The following is a 26,454-nucleotide window of genomic DNA, read 5'->3' as shown; positions in this document are numbered from 1 at the left end:
TACGTTTTTATTGGGAAGTCCTAATGAGCTGATGTTGCAATTTTAATTGGTGTGTGATTATTTCACCAAATGTGGTCTCACAGTTTGATCAGATAATGAACTGTTTGTTTTTCCAAATAAAAACATGAATAGCAGCGTTACGCAAGACCTGATTATTTATTGCTTAAAGGAACTGTAAGTTCACAACATTTTATGCAAATTTGTGATAAGCTGATCCTGTATATGTGATAAAAACAAGTGTATAATTTTGTTGTGTAGTGTTGTCACTGGTTTGTGCCACTAAATTAATTCGGTTCACTGATTAAAATTAGTCCTGTCAAATTGATTAATCGCGATTAATCACATTTAACATAAAAGTTTTTGTTTACATAATATATGTATGAGTGTATGTATTATTATATTTATATATATTATATGCCTGTGTGTGTGCATGTCACACACACACACACACACACACAGAGAGAGAGAGAGAGAGAGAGAGAGAGAGAGAGAGAGAGAGAGAGAGAGAGAGAGAGAGAGAGAGAGAGAGAGAGAGAGAGAGAGAGAGAGAGAGAGAGAGAGAGAGAGAGAGAGAGAGAGAGATGCTGACCTCTACTGGTTCAAATCTGTCATTGAAATAGGATAAATATTTTTTTTTCTGCACTGTAAAATGGAAAGTACTATTTCTACCTAAAATAAAAACACTTAATATATATGATTTGAGATCATGTGACAACATTTTTACAGGGTAATAATTCACACAGGTATAAAAAAATAAACATAAAATCACAAAACATACCTACATAAACTCAACCACATCAATGAAAAAAATAAAAATAAAATAAGGAATCTTTGAAAATAAATGATTTTTGAACTAATGATTTCAGGGCTGTTGTGCAAACATAAGATATATGAAAAGCTAATGTATAAATGTTTCTACATTCGTGAAATTGGACAAATAAGAGTGAAAACATGATACACTTTGTGGCTTGGTGCAAGCCTAGTTAGCCACTTTGGATATATTATTTGAATAATTAATCAAGTCATTTTTATCCCTCCAAAGTAAATGGTGTGCTACCCATTGAGTATAGCCACTCAGAATAGATCATCTTACATAGACCTCATAACTGACAGCAATATAAAAAATACTGAATGTATTATTCTAAATATAAAGTGAAAGACAAGTGATTTGCTGGTTTAAACGACATAGGACCTTTGGAATGCAAAGATGCAGTAGTTACAGTACAACATGGTTTTCCATAATTACTGAGGAAAGTCTTGACAAATACACCTGCAGTTTATGGAGACATAAACAAGACCATAATGACGTGACAAGATGTGGTTCCAATCTTCTTACTCTGAGATGTAAAATTTTACTATAAACTTAAAACTTATTTTTACTTAATAAACTTTTAGTAACAATTTTTACTTATCTGATTCTGGACAATATGATATTATCTGAACTCTGTCTAAATTGCATGGTTTGACAAGAATATTCAAGACTTGAATGAATTGATGTTGTAATTTAATTAGTTCTGCTATGACTTCACTGTAGTCACGTGTGGTAAAATCTCATTGGACAGATTTTTGATAAGGTATTTAAAAGTATCTATTGCAATAATAAAGCATTCTTTTGCATGTATTCCTATTCAACAGTCAGGTATTCAGGACTTTGTAACTTCAAAGCATACAGTGCGTGACATCTGCAAAGGACTATGAATTATTATGACTGACATTCAGATAAGAACTGCATCTATACACTTTAAACACTCGATGACTGGTTTATCAGGCATGCATGATATAATGTTTTGATGGCCAAAATTTGAGCAGCAAATGGCAAGTACACATTTAAAGCTCTTCTCCATTTAGTTTAACTTGATGTACTAAAATAACTAAAAATTAGTAAAACATATATAGACATATTACAAAATAAATAAAAATGACAAAATGACAAAAAAAATGACAAAAATAAAAATAAATATAAAAATAAAAAACTAATAAAGTCTCAATGATACTAAAATAACACTGATGCTAGCCAACTCTGAAATGTAAACATGTCAGCATTATCTTAGTAGGCATAGTGATTATGGTTGTTGTGTTTTTTAAAGATATTTGATGTATACTATGTATAATCTTAGTGTTTGGCCATTTGATCTGAGTGCAGTTTTTGGGACAATTGATTACACATTTCTAATTGACAGACAGAGGCGATGTGTCAGACGGCACTGCTTTCAATAGCTGTACGATATCAGGTGTCTTGAGCTTCATTAATCACTTGTGGTGTGCCTCAGGGTTCAGTGCTGGGGCCAGTGCGGTTTTCACTGATACCACTTTCTTCAGCAAAATGCAGATAAAACAGATATTGTATTAATCATTAAAAGTCATTCAGCATATATTCAGTTATTCTTTTGGAAAGCTTTAGGTCATTATGGTTAAGAATCGTGGGGTCTATTTTTTTTTCTTTTTTTTTTTTTTTTTTTACAAACTGCAGCTCTGAGTAAGGACGTAGTCTTTGAGGCTGGCACATGACTAAATGTGCCAAACCATTGCCCTGCTGATTTTATTTCAGAATAGTCTATTCTCAAGTATGAATGTATGGTCTGCTTTTTTACTATTTTTTTTAATCTATTTTTAATTATTTTTTAAAACATTTGCTTTATGCTTTGTGAAGCACTTTGCAAACACATTTTTATTATAATACCTATTGTTGTTGTTGTAATTATTACAATTATTTTTAATTTATTTATTTTTTAATCTGCTTTATGTAAAAAGTGTTTTAGGGTAAAACTTAAAGACAGTCAATGTAGTGTAGTCTATCCTGGGTCTTTGTCTCAGTGCTCCAGTAAGTTCCACTAAAAAATCGATAGGTTAAATAGATTAAACAATAATTAAAATAAAATCATTCTGAACAGCGTTCTCTGTCTTCATACAGGCGGAGCAATACGCAGACGGAGTTAATGAGCAAGTAACTGGTAAGGTGAGAAAATCATTTCTGCATTAACAACATCCCAAAACAATGTATTTACATTGTGTTTACTGATCTAGGGTCAGCAGCTTATTGGTTCTCCACTTGCTCAGACAGAACCAACACCGTGCAGGACGTTTGGCATTTGCCATAGAACACCAAGATTGGCAAATTCGCCACTGGCGCCCTGTGCTCTTCACAGATGAAAGCAGGTTCACACTGAGCACATGTGACAGACGTGACAGAGTCTGGAGACGCCATGGAGAACGTTCTGCTGCCTGCAACATCTGTGAAGAGCACAGGGCGCCAGTGGCGAATTTGCCAATCTTGGTGTTCCCTGGCAAATGCCAAACGTCCTGCACGGTGTTGAGCTGTAAGCACAACCCCCACCTGTGGACGTTGGGCCCTCATACCACCCTCATGGAGTCTGTTTCTGACCGTTTGAGCAGACACATGCACATTTGTGGCCTGCTGGAGGTCATTTTGCAGGGCTCTGGCAGTGCTCCTCCTGCTCCTCCTTGCACAAAGGCGGAGGTAGCGGTCCTGCTGCTGGGTTGTTGCCCTCCTACGGCCTCCTCCACGTCTCCTGATGTACTGGCCTGTCTCCTGGTAGCGCCTCCATGCTCTGGACACTACGCTGACAGACACAGCAAACCTTCTTGCCACAGCTCGCATTGATGTGCCATTCTGGATGAGCTGCACTACCTGAGCCACTTGTGTGGGTTGTAGACTCCGTCTCATGCTACCACTAGAGTGAAAGCACCGCCAGCATTCAAAAGTGACCAAAACATCAGCCAGGAAGCTTAGGAACTGAGAAGTGGTCTCAGGGGCGTAGTTTGTGGGGGGGTTGGGGGGGAGATAACCCCCCCCAAATTTAAATCTATGCATTACAACCCCCCTAATATTTATACCATGATCACATGAAAAATATGCAGACCCAAACTTCAACCCCCCCAATGTTCAAACCAAATCTACGCCCTTGTCTGTGGTCACCACCTGCAGAACCACTCCTTTATTGGGGGTGTCTTGCTAATTGCCTATAATTTCCACCTGTTGTCTATTCCATTCGCACAACAGCATGTGAAATTGATTGTCAATCAGTGTTGCTTCCTAAGTGGACAGTTTGATTTCACAGAAGTGTGATTGACTTGGAGTTAGATTGTGTTGTTTAAGTGTTCCCTTTATTTTTTGAGCAGTGTATATATATATATACTGCATGTATAATCTTAGTGTTTGCCCATTTGATCTGAGTGCAGTTTTTGGGACAATTGATTACACATTTCTAATTGATAGACAGAGGCAATGTGTCAGACGACACTGCTTTCAATAGCTCTACAATATCAGGGCCCAGTTTTTCAAAAGTAATCCAGTGGGATTTTGGATCACGGTTTGGATCATGTAATCCGATCTTAAATTTTATCTGGATCAAGCCTGCCCTTTGGGTTTTTCAGAACTTTGAACTCGGTTTGGGATCTATTTGATCCAAAAAAACAGGATTATCCTGATCCCATCAGAAGGGTGGATTCAGTTGTGATTTTTCGAACCAAATAAAACCAGAGAGTTTTTTTTTAAGTGAATGATCACAAATCAATGTTTACTGATGATATATACATTTCTTCACATTTGAAGCATATATGAAGCATGTCACATCTAATGAGATATGGTAAAACAACAAAATCTACAATTTAACATTATAACAAAATAAGGAAAGTAAAATGTTTCTGTTTATTACAGTGTTTCTGTTTCTTAAAATTAAAATAAACAATGGTTATTTGTGGCCACCGGTATTTTGCCAACTGTTGTTCTTTGCTAAGCCAGTAGGCTACACTGTTGGTTCCATTTAAGGCTCTAGTAAACAGGATTTGGTAATCCTGAAATTTGGTATTTGGATCACAGTGATCCAATCCAAGGTTCCTTTAAAAAACTGGCATAAAAGTAAAATGGATCAGGTGATCCTGGATAGCAAAACATATGATTTCCAAATCCGGATCAATTTGATCCAGATTACATTTTTTGAAAAACTGGGCCCAGGTGTCTTGAGCTTCATTAAAGGATTAGTTCACTTTTAAAAAAAAATGTTGCTGATAATTTACTCACCCCCATGTCATCCAAGATGTCCATGTCTTTCTTTCTTCAGTCGAAAAGAAATTAAGGTTTTTGATGAAAACATTTCTCCATATAATGGACTTCATGGGACCCAAACGGTTCAAGGTCCAAATGACAGTTTCAGTGCAGCTTCAAAGGGCTTTAAACGATACCAGACGATGAATATGGGTCCTATCTAGCGAAACGATCGGTCATTTAAAAAATAAATAAAAAAGTTTAAGTTTTATAAGTACAAATGCTTGCCTTGCTCTGTTCTGTGATGCGCGTTCGTGACGTCATGTAATATGCAATTACTTTGAAAAGGTCACTTCGCGTGCAGCCATGCACGAGCACAAAACCTCACAACACCCTCCCCCTGTCGGTGATTGGTTGTAACACTATTTGTTTTGGTTTTGAGTGTTTGGCTAAACCATTTGTTTTTGTGTGCAGATCTCAGAGCCTAGGCTGCCTACAGAGACGCGTTTTTTTGACGGCATGCTTATGGGGCGGGCAGCTAGCGGATCGTTAGGAAAGATTAGAGGAATGTGATAAAAATATTTTTGGGCCTGAAATCACTGATACCACCTTTAACTACCAATACCCATACTACCCATACTACTCGTACTACCCATACTACACTTCCCCCTGTTGTTATCAGTCTGCCTCCGAGAAATCCCTGAAACTGCCTGAATCATTACTTCAACAGCTTCAATGGCAGATGGCACAGGTGAAAGCTTTTCATTATGTATATTTCAGGCTGATGCTCGACAAAAAATGTCCTTCATTCAATTCTTAAATAAATATACCTTAAGTGTGCAATAATGTGATCTGTTTCCAATTTACTGTGTGTATCTAAAAAGATTTAATTAAGTTATATCACATGACCAATAGTGCACTTCGTCCAATTATTTTGTCCATTCTTGTAAAATTGTTTTACACAATGAAAGATTTAACATTGCACTGACTGTAGTGAATTTATTGTTACTTCTGTATTATATTCATGAAATAAATAAATAAACAAACAAATAAAGATTATACTTAATAAATAAATAAAAGTGCCAACTAAATAGAGGAGATTAGGTTTTTTGGATATATGGTTTGGTCAGGGTTAATTTCGCCCTCTGACACACATGACATTAAAACAGTAAAACCAGTTGAAATGAGGACTACTCATTTTATATCAAAGCAAAAAATAACTCCCGCAACTAAAATATTATAAAACAATCTGGAAAGAAATGAGCTTCATTAATCACTTGTGGTGTACCTCAGGGCTCGGTGCTGGGGCCAGTACTGTTGTAAAAGAACATTGTAGTGAAATTAGTGTTCCTTTACTATATTCAATAAATCAATCAATAAAAAGTGCAAACTAAATAGAGGAGATTGTGTTTGGTTGGATATATGGTTTGGTCAGGGTTCATTTTATTCTCCTGACCCACATTACATTAAAACCAGTTGATGTGAGGACTACAACTTTGTCAAAGAAATAACTTCCCCAGCTAAACTATTAATAAAAATCTGGATATATATATATATAATATTATATAAATGTGTTACTCAATAGAGATAGAACACTGTTATATTTTGATGTAAGACTTAGATACTTAGATAAGTTAAAAAGACAAAAAAATTAAATATCAATTTAAAAAAATAATAATAATAGTATTACGAGGCATTGTAAAGGCTAAAATAAACTCAATGTTAAGAGGTGTTGAAGTAGAGAGAATAGCTTTGCGAGCACAGTTTGACATTCAGTCATCACAGCAATCAGCTCTCAGCTGTGTGTTAATGACAGGCCCACTCATTATAGCCTATTACAAGAGCACACTGAAAAACAACCCTTTGTGAACATCACACAAACACTGCACAGCTGAATGAAAACAGCATGAGAGCAAACTCGGCTCATCTCAACAGATTGCTGAAATTAAGGGGAAATTAGGCTCAAATGAGATTTGGCTTATAATGTTACAAATGCTAGATTGTAGAGTGCACAATGATTGTTTATCCTCCAGTAAAATGAGGTCAGGTTTCTGATAATCGAGGTCACAGTCATATTTCAGAGGGTATGAACTGCATGGTCTTAGCATAGAAATGCTACCTGAAACTCTCAATTTTCTTAGGACAAAATAGGGAGTAGTTCATCCTTTTTCGCAACAAATGGTCAGGTGCATCATCTTCAGAAACCTCAGGAGGACTGTTACGTTATGTGTATTTTTTTCTTTGTGTCCTTAACTCCTCCCACCTTACGTACCTAAACCTACCCAACTCCACCCCCTGATCCCTAGACCCACCCCTAAACCTACCAATCTCCACCCCTTATATGAGATCCGACTCCTCCCCCCGGATCTTTTGTACTGCATTGAGGTGCTACTGTCTGATGATCAGCTGGCGGTCCTTATAAGTCCTCTTCCGCTTGACAGAAGCAGCCTGTTGCGGCTTCGGGTCGGTCGCAATGGCTCAGACTTCCTGCCAGCCGCCAGATCAAAATATATTTTTCTTGTGTTTCTTTCGGTTGTGTGTTTCATTTAGAATGTAGTAATGTAGGAGAGACCTGCCTTTTTTTTTGTTTGGAACTTATTTATGCTATGTTTTTGATCAGCGTAGTTAGGTAAGCTTTATTGTAATTTCTTTTCTTTTCTTTGTGTTAGGTTAATTACGTTGCTGTTTAATTTCGTTAGATTGGGTTTTGTTTGTTATTTTGGGCCTCGGGTCTCTCTGACGAGAATACCACTCTGTTGATTTATTTCTCTATTAATTTTTTGTCAACGAATTCTACTTTATTGTTATTTACTTCTGTGATTCATAATAAATTTATATTATAATTTATGGTTTTTGCCTTCTTTGGTATTCGTTATTCGGTTCTTTTGATCTGACGGCCCTTTTTCCTTTAGTTTATTGCATCTTACCCCTAGCGGACCTAATAAGGACAAACTACATTTTATATGAACTGTTTTGATTTCCATACCATTTAGGACATTGTCTGAACATAGCTTGTCTAAAACCTTGATGCAAAATTCATTTTTATGTTAGATATTATATACAACATAACTTAGATTTATAAAACATATCTATATGTCTCATGACAAAAAACAAACAAACAGACTTGTACCTCTAATACTTAAAGTGCACCACAGCATGGATAGTGACATGAAATTTTAATCACAGAAAAAAGTATATAACATGAAATCATTTGATTTTAAACACGAATTCTGTTGAATAAAGTATTCATGACATATGCAAAAAAATCTATCATATTAAATATAACTTTATATATATTAATGAAGTTTAATATGATCATTTCTCATACACATTGACAGTTTTACAATCAGTCGCTTCTGCTCAAGACCAGTGATTTAAACACTGCCGCTGTGGTTTGTGCCATTCTAGAAACTAGGGCTTTTGCAGAAACAGGAAACAGTGGTTGCTGTTGAACAGGTGAGAAAAAAAACTAGGGGAGGAAACAACAAGAGTGGTTTTAAACATTCAAAAAGAAATTCATGGATGCAAAAAAATAAATGCAGCACTACTTACTGAACCCGATCTCAAACAAACCAGAACAGCAGATAATGTGCCTCCATCTGCTCGATGGCTTATTTTTAAGTCTCTAATAACAGTCTTGACTGTTTAAATGCTTAATTGCACGCTGAACGTAGATCCCTGCCATTACAGTGACAAGGGGGAAGAATCTGTTATTGTTAAAGCTACAGAAATGCACAACGTTCTTGGTGTTAAAACAGAGACTGTCTTCAGATGAATAGTGGAGGCCACAGCTGAGGGCAGAGCTGTAATTATTCTACATGATAAGGTCACTCTCAGAGATAATGAACACAAGTGGCCTGTTTGAGATACGAAAAACATCACAGCTAATGTTATTAATGTGGTTTATTTACACTGAAAAATAGGATCATGAGACGAACAGATTGTGTATATTATAAGAGCAAACTAATTAGTCAGAAAATATACCCAGTACAATTAGACGATACATTTCACAAACGAAAAAAAAAAAACATTTCTAGGACATCACTTAACAATTTCCATTTCCAGGCTTCATAGTAATACTTACAGAAAGTCTCGCCACTATTAAAAATAAAGGTTCCTTATTGGTATTGATGGTTCCATGTTCTTTCATGGATTTGGATTTTCATGCTTTAAGGATGTTCACGCTTGGTTTGTTTGGTCCGGACCAAAAAAAAAACCCCAAAACATTTAGTTCTGGTCCGTTTAGCGTTCATATTGGCATTTTAACACCGAACCTAAAGATACCGAACCTAAATGCATAGGGATATGTTCTCAACCTGATATTTCACGTCGGAACATCAAAAACAATGCTGTGATCTGTGATAAATGCGCTTGTTGTATATGCACAGCAACACATGATGGTATTTTGAGCAGCTGAGAACTCGTGAAGAGCTTATAAAATGTGTAAAGGAGTAAAAACAGCGTCAGGAATCCCTCCGTCACACAAACCAAGATCTGCTGCGAGGAGATGCGGTTCTGGCGCCTGTGATGGGCAACATCACCACTATGATGAGAATAAACAGGTATACTTGAGCATTCTGTCTTTTTTGGGTCGCATCTTATGACATCATGTCCTGTTTTTGGTTTGTTTGGTCCGTGTTGTGTTCATATTTCCAGAGTTCGTTTGGAAGCGGAGCGAGACCCATCTTTTCCAGTTGTTTGGTGGGACCAGGGTTCAGATGGCAGCGTTCACACTTATTCAACTGAACCGCACTAACAGAGCAATCGCACCAGAGTTCGTTTTAATCCAACCAAACATGCCAAGTGTGAACACACCCTTAAGAACTGTTCACTGAAAGCTTCTCTGAGGAACCAAAACTGGCTCTTCTGGCTCTGTGAGAACTCCCTTTTGGAACCTTCATTTTTAAAAGGGTAGTTCACCCAAAAGTGAAAATTCTGTCATCATATACTCACCCTCATGTTGTTCCAAACCTGTATGAATTTCTCTCTTCTGCTGAACACAAAGGACGATATTTTAAAGAATATGGATGACCAGACAGTTGATGGACCCCATTGACTTCCACAGTATGGGAAAAAACTACTATGGAAGTCAATGGGGTGCATCAACTGTTTAATTACCCATATTATTTAAAATATCTTCCTCAAAAACTTGAGGGTAAGTTAATTATGACATCATTTTAATTTTTGGGTGAACTATGCCTTTAAAAGTGTACATTCTAAAAACTTCTTGATTCTGGTCTGCGTATGATCTATACTTAGACTGAAGTGGCAATGTTGAGGCCAAAATACATAATCTGCTGCTACCGTATTCATTGCTAAAGAAATGTGTGTAGGTTATTTCTCAGAAATGAATGTTTCTTCATGAACACTTCCCTTTTTAGCCGTCAAACATTGGGTTGAGAAAATTCCCCACAGTGCTGTGATCAGTGTCATCCAAAAGACGTCCGTAAGAAGAACGTCTGCAACACACAAACAAATCATAAAGGCCACTGACAATTCATTTAGCAATAATTGCGAAAATAAAATGTGAATTTACTTTATCCCCTACTACTTGATTTAAAATGAAAGGGTTGAACTATTAATATTCACCCCAAAGTTTAAAGACAAAAATATGAAGTAACATTTTGCATGAAGAAAATAGCATATTTTTTTTCATGCAATTTCTGCACATTCTCCACAACTACTATAAGGCAAAATGTTGTCCTTCTCATTCATAATTTTTTATAACAATCAGCAAATATTAAACTCACTACAATAAATACTACCATGATGTACGTATAAATACTTCGAAATTAAGTATAATGCAAGAAATGTATATATTTCTATTTTTCAAAACAAATTTCATAATGAAATGTAATGTAGATTTCATATTTTCATATTTCTTAATAAAAATAACCAGCTTTGTGGGATTCACCCTAAAATGCTTTGGCAGAAAAATAAAGGAAGATATCAACAAATAACGGTACATGACTCACCGTATTTTGAAGTAGTACGCCCCACCAAATAAGATTAATACTATGGCAAGGAAGCAAATTACAATGGCAACGACACTCCCTAAAAGGAATGAGGAAAATATTTAGTTTCCTCAATCATTTATGACATATAGTCAGTCATGAAACCTATTTTAAGCATATTAAGAATAATTACTATATTGTTTGTATCATTTAGAATTCATATCAAGCAAAACACATTCAAATCATGTACAAAATGTATACTGAAAAAAGACAAATCAAACTGCATCATTTTCTTACACTCTTTCTTTTCGCGTACAGTCGCCCCTGGAAAGAATTTAGATACTTTGGACATTTGACTTTGAAATTACAGAACAAAACTCATAGTGTTCAAAATGAAGACAAAGTATTGTTCCACTTTGTGGTTGTCACACATTATGTCCATAGTTCCTGTGCTGGACTACACCTGTGGTTCCTCTGCTACAGTATGTGTGAATTTGAGGAGAACTGGTTTCAGACATCCACTTAAAATCACTGCGACACCAGCTAAAAGTCATTGAGCTAAAACGTTAGTTCTGAGAAAAGCTCCAGTAGCATTTGTTTGCAGATGACACTTGTTTTGTTTGTTTGACACTTGTTCAGTGCAATGACATTCAGATAGTTTTAAGTCTGGCTGAAGTTTCCAAATGCCACCGTTTGAGTATAAAGTACAAACAGCACATTAGATGCTATAAAAAGGGTAAGGGATGATATAACCTTTACGGGAAAAGGCTAGGTAACTGTTAAAAGTTCAATCACTTAGTTACGGTTTTAAATATTAACTTGGGACACTCTTAAAGTGTTTGGGAATCAGTGGTTTGGATGTGTACAAAATAATCAATCCAGTTGCTAAAAACACAAACCTATTTGCGAATGCCTTGATGAATAGGCTATCCAAGAATTTGAGTATTTCGCAATATTTTTTAATTACAGGCTTAAGGAATAAAAATGGTAATATCTTGAGAAAGTCATCTTACTTTCTTAAATTTCATACTAAAATCTCATATTTTAGGGTCATTTTAGTTGATAACCTCAATAAATTAGTTTAAATTTGAATATTTAAATAAAGCTGAACTGACCCGGTTTATGAAAATCATATAGGACACTATAGATAAAGTCTAATAAGGAAAGAAAATACACCCTTGACCTACTTAAGATCTGGAGCAGAAGGTCATAAAACGAAACTTTTGTGTTCTTTCAACTAGATAAATTGGTCAACAGGAACTGAAACACAGTATTAAAATGATTTGTAATAAAATGAAATATTTACACAAATTGCCAAAAGCATGCACTCATACCTGAGCTCAGGGCCTCTGGGTGCTGCTTTTCTTGTCCAACAGTAGATTTTGGTGATTGTTCACCAGTATTTACAGTAGAAGAGCACACATGGTTAGATGTAGGCTTAGTTACCGTAGTATATGTAGTTATTACACTGGTAACATTCACGGTCGTGTTTGTTTTCTGTGAGGTAGGACTCTCTGAAGAGGATGTTGTTTGAGTTCCAGTCACCGAACTCGAGGCTGTGGTCGATGCGTTTGTCGTACTGTTGACTTGGCTGGTGAACTCAGCTCCTGAGGAGGTAGTAGTATTAAAGCCAGAGGTTGTATTTGATGTTGTCTGAGCTGATGTAGAGGCGTTCGTGGTGCTCGAGGTGGAATTCACAGGGAAAACAGTTGTTGTTTCATTTGTACTGAGGACCGTGGAGGAAGACTGATTCGTCGTGACATCTGCAGATGTTGTGAAAGGAGAAGTCAACGTCGATGAATGAAATGCTGTAGTTGCTGATGCTGTAGGTGCTGATGCTGTAGTTGCTGATGCTGTAGCTGCTAATGCTGTAGCTGTTGCTGTCGATGTTGATGTTGTGCTAGCTGTGTTGCCTCCTAATATCATCCAACCTTCATGCCACAACACACACAAAAAAAAAGGCACAAAAAGTCTACATTAACTTGTGCACAATACGTAAATGTCAACACTAACCACCTCTTGCACTTAGGTGGAGTTGCTTTAAATTGATTGTTTCCCCAGAAATGTAATTCTGTCATCATTTACTCACCCTAGAGTTGTTCCAAACCTGTTGAACACAAAAGATAATTTGGCAACCACAGTTGATGACACCCATTGACTTCCATAGTATTTTTTCCCCTACTATGGAAGTCAAAGGCTACCTGTTGTAGTACAACGGAAAAGATTGCCAGCATTCTTCAAAATATCTTCTTTTGTGTTCGACAGAAGAAAGAAACTCTCACAGGTTTGGAACAACTTGAGGGTGAGTAAGTAATGACAAAATTTTCATTTTTGGGTGAACTTTCCCTTTAATGTCCAGTAGTTGCGCATTACGTTTAAATTCAAATCATTGCCTTTATTACAGCTTATAAAACGAAAGAAACACACATGAGCTAACGTTACACATACAGTGACGTCAAAGGGTAATTTTAGTAGCGCATGTTAAGCCTAATATATAATTGTTAAACCTAATATATAATAATACAATTTCCATTACACGTGTCGCTTACATGTAAATATAGTCTAATTAAAAGCAATGTAATTTCAATGTAAAGGTCCGTAAAATGACTAATGCGTGCGTAAATGTTGTTAACTTATAAGTAGCTCTGACAGTGAGTAAACAGTTTAATGTGTGAGTAGTAGTAACCATTTTAAATATTACCTGCTAATATCACCACCGCTGAGAAGTACATCTTCATGTTCCTTCCTCTTTCGTTTCTAACGCACCGTGTGTCTGTTAAACAGTTTCTCTATCGCACTGTAACACATGTGAGTGACAAGAAGGAAATTCACGCGCATATGTCGTGAGCGCGCAGGGGACACGTGCACGCCTCCGGTCTAATAATGACATGTCAGATGAGCGAAAAAACAGGCGGGCAAATGTTTCTAGGCAGATCAAAAGCGGAGTGTTGTATTCGGAGTGTAGGCTAATGGCACGAATTATAAACAGTTCATCGTAAGAGACCATAGAAGTGCAATGACCAAAACTCAACACTAGGTCGAAGCAAATTCACTGAGACCTCTGTGCACTTAGTCACCATGAAATTATGGAATACCACAGTGTTTATTATAAATTGTTTATCCATGCACACTGTTTTTTTTTTTATTCATGTGCCTCCTAATCTTTAATCAACATAACTCCCCTTCTCCCTCTAGCAGCATCTCTTCTCTTTTCTTCTCTGAGGGGGCGGGACAATTACCTGTCACTCACTTGAGATCCACCAATAGAAAACCACAATAGCAGCAGCTAAAAGTCACTGTTAAAAAATTAATAAGTTATGACAACATTACATTGCTTTAACTCATCCAAATAAGTTAAGCAATTTTAAACTTTTTTTTTAGAAGTTATACAAGATTCAACTTAGTTTTTTAAGTCAGTTTAATGTAATTTAAGTTGAAATGACTTAAACATCCAAGTTGATTGTACTTGATTTAAGGCAGCAACATTATTTTACAGTCTCCGACAAGCGGATGCGAGAAGACCGGTTTTCCTGTTTGTCCTTGACGTTTGACATAAAGCCTATACTCTTTAATGTTAATGTGATGTTTCAATATGACATTATGACCATTCAAATATTAAAGACGCAGGATATTAAGATCCATTACTGAATGTAATAATAAAATCACTGTGATTATTGCTGCAGCTTTTTAATTAATATATTATTCCACAAACATTGGTGTATTTTTAAGAAGTTATTGTTTCTCCAATAAGCTTACTGTAAGATAATGATAGGCTATTGAATGTAGTTTCAAACATTTTATTTTTAAATAATTTGGTCATCCACGTGTTATGGGCTATATTCCTGTTCCACCTAAAAATCCACCTTTCCTGTAATCTAAAATATTCTGGCATAAACACTGGTAAAATGTAATCACACTTCATGCACTGCCTTCACTGTAATATCTCACTAACAATAGTCAAATAGCTGAAACATGCGCACTTATATAATTAACCAAGATCAAATGTTATAATACTATATTACAATTGTTATTATTACCAGTAATTTATTTCATTATTTTATCTTCATTTACAAGTAAAAACGTCACAATTACAGCCTTACTGAGCAATGCAAACCGTCTCTTTGCGCCACCTGGCAGTTATTTCACGAACTGTTATAGCAAGACTACAGGCGGAAACAACATGCTGTGGTTTTATCATCATATGCTGAGACTTAGTCAGGTTTATCCTCATTCCTGACCACATTCCATGATGATCTGTCAAAATACGAGCAGACAGTCATAGAGGTGTGGTGCTCAGTAGGAGCAAAGGGCATGTTGATTATGTTTTGCAACTCACAAGTGCACCATGGAATAGTATGGCGATGATAACAGTATCAGTAATATCAATGATATCAGAAATAGCACAAAACAGAATAAGAAACCTGTTGAAGCACAAGGCTGGTCTAAGCTGGCCAGTTGGTTTCCACTGCTTTCAGATTAATCAACACCGGACTAGGCCAGATAAACTAACTTGAGCTAAGCTGGTATTTTGGGTACAGTATCAAAAACGTTGATCCTGTCAGCACATTAGCAGTTTAATGTGGTGAAAGAGGAAAGAATATGTGGACCTTTTAATCAAAGACTCTAAACAGAAAGCAGTGTCATCGAGGCGCTTGTTCTGGGAACAGCTGGAGTTTCAGAGTGACATTTCAAACATGCTTTCATGGTTTTGAGAGTTTCAACATATATGCAAAATGATGTAACAACCTTCCCACGTACAGAATACAATGTGCCAACACTGTGGAATGGTCACAATGCAGAACTTAATGCATTTTAAGCAGCAATAACTCTTTACAGAGCAGTGTTGTTTTATCATTTAGGTACTACTAGGCTAGTTTTTATTAATATTTTGAATTAGTGTTTATTTTATTTCGAATAATGAAAATGTTTTTTGATGGTTTTAGTTAGTTATAAGTTAACTAACCCTGTTACAGAGTTTCTCATACATTAAGGACAGAGCACACCCAAAAGCTGAATGTTGATTCCAGATCTGGTTTACTTTCGGCCAGCAGCTTTTGGGCCGACCTTGGGCCGTAATTCAACCTCGATTCGGCTCAGAATCAATTTGCTATATCTGGGAAGCGGACAGAAAACAAGACAAGCACTGATTGACAATAGAAAAGTTTTACTGATTTTTAAGATGACTGAAATTCAGAAAGATTAAAAGAAAACAAAAAGGTAAAATAAAATATCTAAAAATAACATAGATATATGATATCTGGGTCTCTGGGTCTTGTTTCGTTCAAAACGTTGAGTAGAAAATCTTTAGGCTATATGAAATTAAGAAATTTACAACATATTCCAGTTATCTGTAACATGTATAACTTTATTAACAAATAATTTATTCGAGATGACCAACAACATCAGCACCAGTCTCCCCTGCAATGTTTCGTATCGCATGTGACGTAATGCCGAGTGGGCGTGGCCCTACAGGTGTGCCGAAACTTGGAGCAGTTTTGATGTTGACGAGCCCGACAGTCACGTGACTTTCAACAATAGCCAGATTTAATGGGATCCTCCCACCAGAAGTTTCTACAGCCCATATACTTTTTAAACACACGAAACAAAGTAATTCATTTCCAGCGGGGCTACTTTTTTTTGTGTGTGTGATCTGCCAAATCTGCCATGCGAACTCCTGGGATTTTTATTTTCGGGATGGTGCTCGCGCCTTGCGGGTGGATTCTGGAGCTGGTCAGCACAGTGGCGCCAGGCTGGCGCACGATCAACAACATCCCCGGACAATCCATCGATCTGGTCCTCCAGCAAGGATTATGGGACATCTGCCAGACTTTCTCGTCATCCCAGAATATTCAGTGCAACCAGCCGGACACTCAGTACTTCAGCGCGCAGATCATCCAGATCGCGCGAGGTTTGATGCTGGCGTCACTCATCCTCAATGTCATCGCCATCGGCGTGGCGTCGGCCGGAGTCCGGTGCTGGAGGGACACCCCGCACTGGACCATCGCGGGCGTCGGAGGTGTCCTCATCTTCATCTCGGGGGTCCTCACCATCATCCCGGTGGCGTGGTACACTCACATCATGACCTCCATCTTCTCCACGTCCACCGACATTCGTGTGGGATACTGCCTGGTGCTGGGCTTCATCGGCGGGTGCATGGAGGTGCTCGGGGGTTTGGTTATGTCCATCGGGTTGTGTCGGCGCTGTGACGGACGGAAGCCGAGGACAGACACGCGCAGAGTCCCGGTGCCCAGTGTGATCAGCGGGAGCAGTGTCCCGTACTACTCCAAACAAACCGAGATGGACCTCGCGCGAGCGAAAACGCAACAGGACCGTCGACCAGTGAACACGGCGACTAAAGCACGACCTTACGACTCAGACTTGTAAAATACAAAACTTTTCACCTTGTGAACGCAAGACCCTTACGACAAACACCACTGTAACCATCACTTCCGCGTGAAAATTCCGTTGTTTATTAGGCAGATTGATCAAATCAGTCTTTCCAATCCCTGAAAACAACAACAACAACAACAACAACAACAACAACAACAACAACAACAACAACACACAACTAAAACCAGCCTAGGCTGGTCTCAGCTGGTCTCCCAGCCTGGTCAGTGGTCAGCTAAAAAAAAGTGTCCAAAACACCTCTAAAACCAGCCTGGGAGACCAGCTAAACCAGCCAACTATCTTAGGCTGGTTTTAGCTATGTGTGTGTGTGTGTGTGTGTGTGTGTATGTGTTTGTTTGTTTGTTTTTTTTCAGCAGGGATGTCAACTTTTCATTACATTTTTTGAATGACATTTTTTTTATTTTTTAGCTATAACAGATAATATTGTGAAAAAAAAAATATGTATTTAGAAAATGCCTTATATTTTGCAATGGCTTTGTAAAATATGATTTTCCAGAAAAACTTAGTCACTGTAAAATTTACAGTCAAAGCAAGCAGTAAAAGTAATGAGCCTAAAGTTTAAATAGATTTTATTTTTATTGTCGGTTATATTTTGTTACATTTTAGGTTTTTAGTTCACGTTGAACATTGTGTGTGTGCGCACATGAAAAGGCCTTTTTTGATTAACTATAATTCATCATATGACCATCTGTTTTACCACCTGTATTATCATTGATGTTATCAGTGTAAGGTCATATCAACTGTGGCGGAAATCATGGGTACCATTATACAGTAAATGTTGTTAAGGGAAGTGAGGGTTTGAAGTTATATAACACCATCAGTTTGGTTTTATACTTTGCACTTTATAATGTAAAGCCCTTGTAATTTTATTGGCAGTACCTTCACTGTCTTGTAGCACACTGGGCTCTAATGTGTAAATACAGTAACTTATCGGGAACCTCTTAAGTTTGCGCAGTTATACCAACTGCAAAAAGCAAACACATTTTTCTGAAGTAAGCTAATATTTGCACTGCACATGGTACAGAAGTGTATTTCTCTGGACATAACCATGTAAAATATCTTAGTGGAAGTTTTTTTTTTTTTTTTTGCACAGTAATGTTGTAATTGACGTCCATCCATCAATTTTAATGCAAATGGTTGAAGGCTGGTAATTTTTCTGTATTTTTATTATGGTGATGATGAACACTGTCAAGAGCTGTGGCTCATACATTTACCTGCATGAATATAATAAATTATGAAGAAAAAAATTACTAATTTGAAACAATGTTGGGTACAACTTCATGTGTCCTAATAATAAATAGTATCCTCTTCTTGCATTCCCATTAATAATCTATTTTTAAACGTGATTAAAATTACATTTTATGGAAGTCATAATTATGACATTACATAGAAATTATATAACATTAAGCCATTCATTTAGTATGTCTTATGACATTTAAGTCATAATTATGAGGGGAAAAAAAGTTGAAAATATTACATACTTCATAAGTAAAATAAAAAAGAAAAATTATGAGATTATGACTTATTAATGTAATTTAGACTTTAGACTTTTAAGTCAATTTAGACTTAGTATGTCTTAATTTCAAATTTCCATCTAATAAATATGACTTAATTGTGATTTACAAAAAAATATATATATATTCATTCCTTATGTGGCAGAAATGGGCTTCCATTATATTTTCATTATTTATAGGCATATATTTTATATTAAGCATATATTTTATATTAAAAGTAATTTCTCCGGGCATGACAAAAATGGAAAAAAAAAAACAAAAAAAAACACAACTGTAAAGCAGTTATTAAACAAACCCCATCATGAAACAGAAAATCTGGGCAAAATGTATTTAATGCATAAACTTTAAACAGTTATTTGGCCAAAAGAAATTAATTAATGAACTGTATTAAGTTACAGCATGTAAAACAACAAGAATGAGAAGGCATATGAATATACTGAAAAAAATGTTTTCATTCATCCAATATAACAAATTAGGGTAATGGTATAACTTGAGCCATTGAAAAATAAATAACTTTTAATAATGTGTCTGTCTATTGAAAACTATTTCATGAGAATGTTTGGTCACCATAATTGTGATCAGTGTTTCCTTTAGTTGGGCAGTTTGTGGTCTTTGTAACAGTGTATAGATACAAATGTGAAACATCTATTATGAAAACATATTTTAAGACCATTTTGAGCTGATTGAAATAAACTGTTTGATTGAAACCAACACAGACTAATGTTTATGCAGATGAACTTCTGACCTGAAACCTCAGTTACGCAGGTATAACCACTGTAAACAGCTTTTTTCTGTGACAGCTTGCCCCAGTCAACCCTATTTATCCTCTAGCCCTCGCATACTGGTATTCCAGGTATTGGCTGAAACATGGCATGCAGTAAAAACCAGTTTTGTCTGAGTTCAAACCAGGCATTCGACACCACGCCCTTCAGATGCTAATCACACAGATCCTCCTCCTCCTCCAGGTTTCAGTGTGTTTCTTCTTAAGCACCAGAGACACTTGACTCGCTTTAGACGGGGACGGCTGCTCAACCCTCAACCATGCGTACTCCGGGGATCTTGATATTCGGCATGGTCCTGGCCCCCTGCGGATGGATCCTGGACCTGACTAGCACGGTTGCACCCAATTGGCGCACCGTCAACAACTTGGCTGGCCAACCTGTGGATCTGGTGGTGGAGCAAGGAATCTGGGACATCTGCAATACCTTCACAACGTCTAGATCGCAACAGTGCAACCAACGCACCAATGACCAAACGTACTTCAACAACCAGATCATTCCGATCGCTCAAGGAATGATGATCGCGTCGTTGATCGTGACCATCCTTGGCCTAGCGGTGGCGACCCCTGGAGTCAGATGTTGGAGGGACCGACCGAGATGGATCCTGGCTAGTATCGGCGGGCTCCTCATCTTCTTGTCCGGAGTCCTGACCATTATTCCCATTGCTTGGTACACTCATCTTCTCAACAGCCTCAACTCCACCTCGGTCTTGAGAAACCCATTGAGAGCGGATGACATTCGTGTGGGATACTGCATCGTTTTAGGCTACATCGGAGGCATCATGGAGGTCCTCGGCGGTTTGGTGATGTTCGTCGGGATCTGCTCCTGCTGCGGTGGACGGAACCGCGGAGAAAAGCCTGGAACCAACACAGGAAGACCAGCGACCAGATCAGCGACCAGACCAACGACCAGAGCAGCGGACAGGCCAACGCCTCTGCCCAGGGTCAGCGTCCCGAGAAGCTACACCAGTGAAAGCAGCGTACCGTACTCGCAGAAGTCACTGGACGACGACCTGGACTTCCCGAGAGCCAAACCCCGGGACAGGGGGATTGTCAACACATCCTACAGTGGAAGACCGTACGATGCTGATCTGTAAAATGACCAGCGCATACTGGGAATATTAGTCTACCACTTGTGAACGCCGTGCTAGCTGTCTACAACTGGAGCGTACACTTGTTACACCAGTACTTTTGAATGTTTACAACAGAAAGCGACCGTGCTTTTGCTAGTTGCACTCTCAGGTTAAGTAACATGAGGACTTTAATTTTAGACTTGTAAATAGCCAAAAATGTATCTTCCTGTCGAAGGTTTGTCATATGGGTTAAAATCTAATCATGCATCTTAATCTAGCCGAATGATATTATCACATTAATACTGAAGAATTTAAGAACAATGAATTGTGCAATATGTTTTTCTTTTGCTGCTGGAAAGAGTTTAGTGAAAAGGGGTATCAGGGTTTTCTGTGATGCAGTATAACTAGTAATACTGGTTGTTTCAGTTTTATCCTTACTGCAAGCATGTGGGTCATGTCTGAACAGTCACGTGATCCATGAGTCACGTGAACAATGCAGCGATAGTCACTCATGAAGTATATATAATATATAAAGTGTTACGGTTTAATGAAGGGCAGTGAGCAGATAACGTACATTCTTCAGTCTGGAAGCATCAAAACAAACTTACCTGTTACACAAATTACATGAGATACATTACAATAACAAATAAATGAAGCTCATTAATCATTAACTGTAAAAACAGATGCATATAAGAGCAACAAGGTGTAAATGTGGTTAAATGGTAATAAAACCATCCAGATAAAGGAAGTAGAGTGTTAATGTGACTTTATTTTGCTGTAACTCATCAGATCATGTCATTTCCATTCCTCAGGGTTCAAGGCTTGTGTGCTTTCTAACAGCAATAAAACATCTTTTAAATCTCTGTAACCATTTTGTTTGTATTAAAGTACTATTTATTTAAAAACAAACAGTGCTGCCCATTTCCTTTGTGATTTATCCTACTAAATATAAAATTGAACATAAACTTGATGTTTATTTTTGCATGCATATTGATGATAACAGATGGAAACCAACTAAAGTATATAGCAAACTAAATGTGAAAATGTATTCACATTATTAAAGATGTAAAATGCAAAATGGAAAAGACCTTTTATTTCATGTGGAAACATGTACTGTATATATGAAGAGTTCAGATGCAAAAGCCTTATAAAAAAATACAAGCTTTATAAAAATTATCATTCTAGAAGAAAATTTCAGATGGCACTTAGAGGCTTTTGCATCTGAACTCTTCATATATATATATTAATTTATATAGCAAATATTGTTGAAGTGCGTTGGATCAATCTTTCAGTTTACTTGAAATAAAAACAGCCATAATTATACAAACAAAAAATCTTTATTATAAAATACTGTATAAAAAGGGTTTCATGCAGTTTATGTAACTCTAAAAGTAAAATTAAATACAACTAAGACCCACAGAAATTGTGGTGACTGTTTTCCATAAATGATACTCATCAGTCCATGAAATTAATCAGCTTTCGGTCAGTGAAACTCACCAGACAGCCCTGAGCCAAATATAACCGCACTGGAATGCCTGGCGTGTTTTAGAAACAAGTCGATGCATGTTTAACAGGAACATTTCCTGCAGGAACGCCAGTCCAAACCATGTTTAGAAATCATCTAAATATGTTGCAAACCTCATGTATTTCACGTGCAGATAGTTTTCATTTAAATGTTGAGAGCATTCAGAGCAACTTAAATACCTGCAAATGTACATCAATAACATTTGAATATATTCATGCACATCTCAGTGCGATGTAAGTGTCATGGTGGAAAGCTGATGTATTTGACGTACAAGTGCTTTATGCGTTGAATGTACTGTTTGAAGAGGGAAACACAGAGAGAGAAACAGTGTGAGTTTACTTTTGTGACCACAGAGCTCATCGGGGTCATGGTCTGTGACGTTGAATAAATGACAAACCTGTTTTATGGCACGCTGCATTAAGACATGTTAAATATGCGCTCCATTTCTCATCAGGGATTCTTCAGCGGCCTTTTTTCTGTAGACAAAGAGGTCAAATCAGTTTATAGACTTCATAAATGCTTTCAAAGTTTGGTCACATTTTAAAGAAGACACTCAGCAGATTAAAATAGAAAATAATGTGGACTCTAAAACTGTTATAAATTCAAAGCTGCATGTCTAATCAAGTTGTGTCCCAAATTTAAACTTGATATCACAAAAACTGAGGTTCCTTTGAGATTTTGTTTAGGCGTTGTACCAAAAATAGCCACTAAGTGACATACCGTTATGACGGTATATACTATCGTGACCACGGTACAAAGTGTCCATCGTAAGAGATTTTCCTATAGCATTTATTTCACGGTCTGTAAATATATCCGTGTAGGACAGTACAACTTAAAGTAAAAAACTAGTGAGATTGACAAAGAAACATGCATGAATGAGAGAGTTAAGAGAGGGATGTGCTTGATGTTGAGCACAATAAGCTATGAAAAAGAATTGACACACAGCTGAGAAACCACCTCTCAAGACAGCACGCGGTCGTCAGTTCAGTTCTCTTTCATGTCTTATTGCGTTTGAATGGTCAGATAGATGGACAATAATGTCAAAATGCCTTTCGTGTGGTGTATTCAAATAGTCGGTTATGTCTTAAATGAACGTAAACAGTTCTGTGAAAACCGGATGCGTGTGTCAGTAAATTGGACCAGTGCATTCGGTCTTAAAGGGACAGCAGCATAATAAACCGGATCTTGACCGATCCGACTCACTGATCTTGACCGAATCACTTTTGTATCTTTGATAAAAATCAGTTCATATTTGATTCATACAGCGAAGACTATGGCGTGTTTTAGTAATACACTTTATTAAATTTCTGTAGTATTTCTTGGTACGTTAAATAAACCTACGGTAGCTGAAAAATGTAAAGTTTATTTAATTTGTATCTTTGTTTTATTGTATTTGTCCTATTTTTTGTAATTTACTGCTATATTCTTATTTTTAATAAATTCTCTCACCTCAAAATAAGATTTTGGTCATATTGCCCACCCCTACTGTATATATTTAAAAACCTTTATATAACATTTCATATCACTGTACTGTAAATGTGTTGCAAGTGCAACCATTGTAATCATTTTCGAGAAGTAAAATATCAATATCAATATCAATATCTCTATATCTCTCTCTATCTATCTATCTATCTATCTATCTATCTATCTATCTATCTATCTATCTATCTATCTATCTATCTATCTATCTATCTATCTATCTATCTATATATATATATATATATATATATATATATATATATATATATATATATTCTGAGGTAAAAATGATTTATTAATTCATAAGGTTTTTGAGGAGTTGCAACACATGACATTTTACAAAAGGAACTAACCTTACAATCACTCTTAAAAATAAAGGTTCTTTATTGGCATTGATGGTTCCACGTAGAACCTTTAACATCCATAGAACATTTCCATTCCACAAAATGTTGTTTAGATTATTAAATTGTTCTTTACACTAAGAAAACAGGGTTCTTTTAAGAACTGTTCGCTGGAAGGTTCTTTGGGGAATCAATGAATCAAAGAAAATCAAAGAGTGTGGTCATAAAAAGTTTAAATTATCATAGAAGGTCTGCAGGGCTTGAATAAATTAATACAAATAATAATGAATAAACAGAAATAGAAAGGAATCCAGGCAAAGTCTCACCTCTTCTTTGCCTTTTGCCTTTGTCGGTAAAATGCCATCGCAAAGAACAGGGCGATGAAGCCGACAATGACCACCAGGACGCCGACGGTGAGAGGAACGGACAGAGCCTCATTGATGGTTTCGTCACAGGAGTCTCCCATGTATCCCAGCGTACACTCACAGCCGGGCTCCCCGTTGGCCAGCACACATCTACCATACTGGCATATGACATGCTCACATGCAGCCAGAAGACGAGACACGCCACCTTCTTCATCCAGAGGACCGGTGGACGGGGCAGACATACCCAAGCTCTGGAGTCAAACACACACAAACTGCATAAACAACTGCTGCATAAATCGCTTTCAAGAACACAGACACACACCTCAAAATCTCTTAGTGGCAACAAGGTTCTGGACAGTGGGGTAAGATGTGCCACCTCCTACAAAAGTTGAAGTGTTTCTCAAATCCAGTCCCCGGGACTAACCTCGCAGATGCCTCTCCATATTACAGTACAACCCACAAAGAAGCTGAGAAGTTGAAACAGACGTTTTTATTAAAATAATGTAGGTAGGTGGGTCTCCAGGGCTGGGGTTGAGAAACATTGCTCGTCTAGGGAACTACGCCCAGTTGTTTTTCAGGATCTATCTAATCCAAGGATAGGCAACGTATGTCCTGGAAAGTTTAGCTCCAACCCTGAAAAATCCTCACCTGCTTGAAGCCTTAGTAATCCATTGCTTAGCCTGAAGATATTGATTAGAGTTGGAGCTAGACTCTGCAGGACAGCGGCACTGAAGGACTGATGTCGCCTAGCCCTGCTCTAATCGAATGTTATCAGAAGAAATCAGCATTATCACAAGCCCATAGAAATCTTATTTCATAAAAAGGTGTGTCGTGACACATCTTACCCCACTTTATGGGTAACGGATAAGTTGAATTAACGGAGAGGACACAATGTAAAAATACTTCTAAAAGATTTCTTATTAATGATCATAAATACAGTCGAAACGTAATTGTGTGATATATATTATTACAATCTAAAATAACTCTTTTACAATGTAATTTTTTCCTGTGATCAAAGCTGAATTTTCAGCATCATTACTCCAATCTTCAGTCTCACGTGATCCTTCAGAAATCATTCTGAATTTTCTCTGTTGGAACAAGTGGATTGAGATACTAAGTTAGCAAATAATTTTGCAAATTAATGCGAAATAATTGTGAATTGAATTTCTAACACCGGACCAATCCTAAAAGGATCAAACAATTAAACACATAAACAGATTACAATGTGGAATTGCAATATTTGTTGCCAGTTCAACCAAGGACGATCTTAGTCAATTCTTATTTGAGCCTTTCTTTTCAGATAAAAAAAAGAATAAAATAAAAATAAAAAATAAATTAGGCTAATTCTTTAGAAAGAGACAAAGTAAAAAATGTATGCCAGTGTAAACTTGACCACTTACCAGGAAGCAAATGTTTATAGCTATTCTTAGGCAAATTCTCCAAGCAAATTTACACATGAAGACATCATGAACACACCTTATAACACAGTTAAGTGTCAATGGAAGCATTCAGAAAGCGTGTTAAAGCCCTAAGACAAAATAACTAGCGAGAGTGTCCAAATATACTCACCATTTTTCAAGTCAAGGTGGAAAACACAATCAAAACTCAAGGTGTTTAACTGTATACAAATGTTGAAGAGAAACCAGTGATAGAAACGGCTTTAGAGGAGCTGAACGGCTTGACACGATAAGAATAAAGCAATGCTCTCAAGCAGAAGAGAGTAGAGAGACCCACCCATTCACCACATCACCTGGTTAACTCGGTGAAACAAGATTCCTGTTTGGTCGCCTACCATGTGGGCAAGGAGGGGTGAACTTAAGGTAAAATAAGGGCCAGAGATGAAGATAACAGTGCAGTAACAGTCTAACAACATTTAAATCAGTGTTGTATGTATCATGCGGGCGCTGACACCCTTTAAACAATCACATATATCCGCGCCCAGCGGCGCACGTCCTGTTCTCTAATCTCACTGCGATCCACAGCGCGGTCACGTGAGGACAACTGCCACAATG

The 26,454-nt window shown here is 37.1% G+C and overlaps 4 protein-coding genes across 6 annotated transcripts; 2 read left to right on the top strand and 2 right to left on the bottom strand.

The window, feature by feature from the left end:
* Positions 1-8,164: 8,164 nt before the first annotated feature.
* parm1 (prostate androgen-regulated mucin-like protein 1) lies at positions 8,165-13,812 on the bottom strand. The gene is made up of 4 exons (XM_081353738.1): positions 13,661-13,812; positions 12,294-12,890; positions 10,981-11,059; positions 8,165-10,464 (listed from the first exon to the last, which is right to left on the bottom strand). Exons 1-4 carry the CDS (start codon positions 13,695-13,697, stop codon positions 10,383-10,385), a joined length of 795 nt encoding a protein of 264 aa, XP_081209864.1. The 5' UTR covers positions 13,698-13,812; the 3' UTR covers positions 8,165-10,382.
* Positions 13,813-16,495: 2,683 nt separating this feature from the next.
* cldn23.2 (claudin 23.2) lies at positions 16,496-18,598 on the top strand. Its single transcript, XM_081353746.1, has one exon. The coding sequence runs from the start codon at positions 16,624-16,626 to the stop codon at positions 17,341-17,343; it is 720 nt and encodes a 239-aa protein (XP_081209872.1). The 5' UTR covers positions 16,496-16,623; the 3' UTR covers positions 17,344-18,598.
* Positions 18,599-19,921: 1,323 nt separating this feature from the next.
* cldn23.1 (claudin 23.1) lies at positions 19,922-21,737 on the top strand. Its single transcript, XM_081353720.1, has one exon. The coding sequence runs from the start codon at positions 19,923-19,925 to the stop codon at positions 20,754-20,756; it is 834 nt and encodes a 277-aa protein (XP_081209846.1). The 5' UTR covers position 19,922; the 3' UTR covers positions 20,757-21,737.
* Positions 21,738-22,052: 315 nt separating this feature from the next.
* Positions 22,053-26,435, bottom strand: LOC308683305 (uncharacterized protein). Of its 3 annotated transcripts, none has more exons than XM_081353723.1 (4): positions 26,012-26,435; positions 24,404-24,693; positions 22,655-22,733; positions 22,053-22,551 (listed from the first exon to the last, which is right to left on the bottom strand). In XM_081353723.1, exons 1-3 carry the CDS (start codon positions 26,012-26,014, stop codon positions 22,685-22,687), a joined length of 342 nt encoding a protein of 113 aa, XP_081209849.1. In that variant the 5' UTR covers positions 26,015-26,435; the 3' UTR covers positions 22,053-22,551; positions 22,655-22,684. The 3 variants fall into 3 exon arrangements, with proteins under 3 accessions (XP_081209849.1, XP_081209850.1, XP_081209848.1); XM_081353724.1 differs by having other exon boundaries at positions 26,177-26,382; XM_081353722.1 differs by having other exon boundaries at positions 26,193-26,378.
* Between the last annotated feature and the right edge of the window lie 19 nt (positions 26,436-26,454).

The sequence above is a fragment of the Scardinius erythrophthalmus genome, assembly GCF_964197995.2.
Source record: "Scardinius erythrophthalmus genome assembly, chromosome: 23".
NCBI classification, from domain to species: Eukaryota; Metazoa; Chordata; class Actinopteri; order Cypriniformes; family Leuciscidae; genus Scardinius; species Scardinius erythrophthalmus.
The sequence above is the reverse complement of the archived record's forward strand: the minus strand, read 5'-3'. Positions and strand labels throughout refer to the sequence as shown.